Source organism: Penaeus japonicus, unplaced genomic scaffold (genome assembly GCF_977035675.1).
Source record: "Penaeus japonicus unplaced genomic scaffold, GWHDUDI00000001_assembly GWHDUDI00000041, whole genome shotgun sequence".
In the NCBI taxonomy this organism is placed as follows: Eukaryota; Metazoa; Arthropoda; class Malacostraca; order Decapoda; family Penaeidae; genus Penaeus; species Penaeus japonicus.
In genome coordinates, this window is record NW_028234443.1 from 25,325,455 (window position 1) to 25,330,454 (window position 5,000).

Here is a 5,000-nt window from a genome sequence, read left to right on the forward strand (position 1 = left end):
GCTTCGGACCGCTCTAATCTTGAGATCTCCTTATACAGGAAGTCGAGGAGAAAGTCTAAATCACTCTCATGTCCATCCCCATCTCTAGCCCACTCTAGCCGCAGGTCGTGAGGCAAACGGGAGAGGATAATTGGAGTGAGGAACACTTCACACTGCTTCCCAGTGACGCCTAATGCTTCTAAACTGCGGACGTGTGTAAGAATTTCATCACGAAGCTTCCACAGCTGCGTCACTGTCTTTTCACCACTTGTACTTATGCTAAGTTTACCATTCAGAAGAGCTTGGACATGGGTAAAGATGATTCTTTCTTTCCTGCCGTATCTCTCCTTCAGTAGATCACATGCCACTTGATAATTAGCACTTGTGTGGGCCAATCCTTTAACCACATTCTTGGCATCTCCTTCCAGCAGTGACAATAAATATGCATACTTGCTAATTACTGGAATGTCAGTTGCATCAATGTGGGAAATGAACTGGTCCCAGAATGACTGCCACTGAATAACATCACCCGAAAACTTGGGTAACTTGACGTTCACAGCTGCTTGACTATCTTGGGACACTACATCTTGCGCGTCGGCCGCTACTAATTCTTTAACTTTGGCTTCAGCTAGTTTCCTAAATTTGGCACACTGTGTTCGAAATTCATGGGCATCATCCAATACTTGATCGAGTGCACTATCTTCTACAACACTCATATTCTTCTTGTACTTCGTCAAACTTCTCTAGTCTCTTATCATATTGCTTGATGGCGTGTTCTAATTCTATTAATGTGACATCGGGTTTAGCAAGGCTATCACCTAAGGCCTCAGACGCTCTTGTCAGCCAGCCGTTGCACACACATCTTGCCTTTTTTATCTTCTTCATCTTATATTCACTGCACTGAAACTAGTTTATTATGTTCTTTACCTTGTTGGGATCTTGTTCCCGGGTCTGGGCACCAAAAATGTGGGGTTTTCTTGTCACATTCGTGCAGTAAATAAAGATGTTCTTTGGGCTGGCCATTTAAACACGTGTTGTTGTGCGCCTGCTAATTTATTCAGAAAATTATATTGATATAAAATGATTTACACTTCTGTTTCAATGCAGTTAAAATATATAGTCTTCATAATGGAAATACATACACCTGATAAATGGTGTAACATAAACTAAACATGTATTTCTTGTAGTAAATAAGCGTAAAATAAAAACATCAAATATTGGTGGAACATGGGAGACATTACGTATGTCAAAGAAAACGGACCCGCCGTTCGGGGGGACTTAACTAAACTTTTTCATTTCTGAATTTAGCAAATTCATCTATTTTGGAACTTGAAAGAAAGGGTTAAGTTTTGGTGACGGTAGTTCGTGTTCATCTTATTTATTTCATTTGACAATTATCACTTGATTATTTGATTGAAATAAATAAATATATAATGTTCATCGGTGTTTATCTCAAACCCTCAGAACTGAAGACATCCTTTGATTGCTAAAAGAACCTAATTATTCACAGATATATATGGACTCAAGGCACCATATAGTACAAGTACAGAATGATAATGTTCTGAATTTTATTGGGAATGTTGTTAAGAATTTGAGTTTATTTTGATCAATATATGCTTTTTAACACACATATTGATGAAATTTACAGAAAGGTGAATGGCACACTCCTTTATCTCAACAGAATAGGTAATTGCTTTGATACTATTTGTTGCACGAACCAAAACTCCAGCTGGATCAAAAAAGTTAATGATAACTCAGGTAAGGATACGGGTCCTCTTCCTGTTTTTAAAGACATTAAAGATTTTTTTTTATGTGAGCAGAATCTGTCTTCACTTTAAAACGCCATTTGCAAATGTTAGTGAAATATGTTCTAATGTGCTGATTTGTGTTGTTTGAATTTTGAACATGTATATTTTTAAAATTTCTACTGCATTATATATTACTGTATATAATGTTTATTTCATACCAGTATGACGGAATGATATTGGATGATATTTGTGTAATTTGTATTATAATGTAAAATTTCTGTATAAAAGCCACGGTAAAGAATAACCAACGTAAATTGGAAACAAAGATTATTATTATTACTCTCTCCCTCATTCTCTATATATTTACTTTCTCCTCTCTCTCCGTTCTCTCCCCCCCCCCCCACCCCCTCTTTCCTCTTCTCTCTCTATATTCCTCTCCTTTTCTGTCTATCTCTGTGAGGGGTGCTCACAGAAGATTTTTGAAGCCAAAGTCTGGCGTTCTTGATTCCTATATTGATGGATAACGGCACTGGTGATATAATGATATTTACTCGAGTAGCGATGGCTTGTTGGACGTCTCTTGTTAGGCTGGCGTGTCTCACGACCAAGGCGAGGGAACCATAGCCTAGCTGATCGCTCCCCGCAGGAGAGTGTAGGAGTCCGTGAGGGACGGAGTGGTGTCTCTAACGGAGTGGGGTTGAGTGTGTGACTGTCTGACCTCAGGTCGACCTTGTATCTAACCTGCCGGGTCGTTGTAAATAGATTCTTATTCGAGTTTTCTGGATGGACAGTTTCCTCGTTTTTATAGCATATCGTGACCATGTGGTAGCCAAGTGGGAGATAAGCCTCAAGTGGCACTTGAAGTACATCTCACAATCTCTTCTTCTTCTTCGTCTCTCTCTCTCTCTCTCTCTCTCTCTCTCTCTCTCTCTCTCTCTCTCTCTCTCTCTCTCTCTCTCTCTCTCTCTCTCTCTCTCTCTCTCTCTCTCTGTGACGGGTGTCTTAGTCTACTGGAACTAATAGCCCACACAAAATAGGTATGTGATGTCAGACACAGGGTTTATAAATTCAGATTTATTCCATAACTCAGAAAGTCTGACTTTATGGTACACGATATATGATATATACTACAGCACAATGATCACATATAGACAGGCGGGGAAATCAGGCGTCAGCGGTAGTGCAATTGATCCCGGTATGTTTGCATGTTCAAGACATCCCGGTTTTATGGAGGTTTTCCCACCAGCCGTCCCCAGAAGTGGTTATACGGGAAGGTAGTTTGGAATGTAGGGGCGTGGCAGTCAAGGGTATTCAGCTTTTTTGATGGTCAGCATAATCGGGGAGGCAACTATGTGTGAATTACCTGTCTATCAAATATGACCTGATCTGACCCAGCGATTACTTCACTAGTTGGAGTGTGATTCGTGTAATCTCTCCTCCCCCCAACCCCACCCCTCTCTCTCTTTCCGTCTCCCCTCTCTCTCTCTCTCTCTCTCCTTTCTATTTCCTTCTCTCTCACCCTCTCTATCTATCTATCTTTCTCTCCTCCCTCTCCTCTTTCCTTGTTCTTGTTACTCGCTATCGCCTTTCCTCTTCCCTCATACTTCCCCCTGCCCCATGTATTGATCCATCACTCTCCTTCCTTCCCCTTTCCTTCCGCTCCTCCTCATGTACTGATTATTTACTCGTTGTCTCTCGTTCCTTCCACCCCAACCCCTTCCCCTTTTGATCTCCCCTCTCCGCCCTCCCTCCTCCATCTTCCTACACCCCCCCCCCTCTCTGCATCCTCCTCGCTAGCATCTCATGGGATTGAGTTAAGTCTAATTAATTCAAACTAACCATGCACTTATGCTATCTGATGTCCGACTAATTGGTGGTTAAGGCCATAGAGTTGTTGTTTGTTGTTGTTCTTCACAATTACGGGTTGTGCAGTGAAAGGATGATCCATTATTATCCATTACTTAGCGTTGAATATACGGCGTCAGGAGTTCATGTTTCATAAGGAATCAGGTCAGATCCATGTAGAACCAAACAGAGACAGAGATGTAGGGAAAAGTGGCAATGCTTACGCATGGACACGGTTATATGTTGACATATTACCATTATCATCATCATTGCCATTATCATCATCATCATCAATTTCATCATCATCATGACCATTACCATGACCAATTATCCTCACTAACATTTTATTTTTTTTTGAAAATTCGGTTGATCAACTCATCATATTACACACTAACCTGGACTTATTGAGGTCTCTCGAAATGTTGATTAAAGGTGAACCCCATTTTTGCTTTAGCTTTTTCGTCTAATGCATTAATAGTCCGGTTGATTAATTTGTAAAAAAAAGTACCGGATAAGCCTATTAGTAACGTACTTTTATCATTCAAAGTCAATTCTTTTTATCACTTTTTTTTGTGTATGATCAATCTTGCATCATCGGATTTATAAAGTAATATGTTTCATGATTTTCTCTCCCCATTTACTTTTCTCTCTCTCTCTTCTCGTGTTTTGCTTGATTTGTTACTCTTCGGCTTTCCTCTTCTCTCGCCCTTCCTTTTCTCCTAAGTATAGATTAATTGCCCTCCTTCCGTCTCCCTTTCCTTTCCTTCATCCCTGACCAATCGTGATGATTTTCTCCATCCTTCCCTCCTCGAATTTCACCTTCCCTCCATGTCCTCTCCTCCTGATCCTACTTCATCGTCTATCTTTCTTCCTCTTCACCCTTCCCTTTCCCTTCTCATCTCATCTTCTCTCTCCTTTCTTCCTCTCCTTTCTTCCTCTTCAACCCCCAGCCTTTATTCACTCTTCTCATTTTCCCTCCCGCCTATAATCCGCATAGCGTTTCTCTCGCTTATTTTCCTGCTTTCCTTTCACCCTTTATCTCTACCCTTCACTTCCTATTCTCCATTTGAAGGCGTGTCCTTCGTTAGGATGTGGCATAGAGCTGTGAGTCGATACCGTCCATCAGTGGGACTACCCTTTGCCTTTTTGTGATTGTAGGATTGTTATAAATGTTGGATTCCAATGACTGTAGGATCTTTGTGCTTCAATAGGCGGATCGTGGTGGTCGTTTGCCTTCTGTGTGCGAGAGCTGACTGGCTAGACTGGAAAGGAAGAGGCTCCAGTGTCGTGGGCCACTTGACCAACGTCTGTTGTATGTTTTCGAATCCATTTTTTTATGAAAGAATCCTGAAGGTTTATGTGAGACGGTCTAGAACAAACAGAAGATGTGTCACGGATTATTCCTTCGTCGGAGCATTGTTGAGACTA

The 5,000-nt window shown here is 41.1% G+C and overlaps 1 protein-coding gene across 1 annotated transcript in view; it reads right to left on the reverse strand.

Moving 5' to 3' along the window:
• The window catches only part of LOC122264270 (uncharacterized), a 12,532-nt gene extending 11,580 nt beyond the window's left edge, over positions 1-952 (reverse strand). Inside the window, 2 exon segments of the mRNA XM_086534451.1 lie at positions 1-629; positions 709-952. The exon segment at positions 1-629 is cut by the window's left edge and continues 395 nt beyond it. Coding sequence (XP_086390577.1) covers positions 1-629; positions 709-864 — 785 coding nt within the window. The 5' untranslated portion in view covers positions 865-952.
• Between the last annotated feature and the right edge of the window lie 4,048 nt (positions 953-5,000).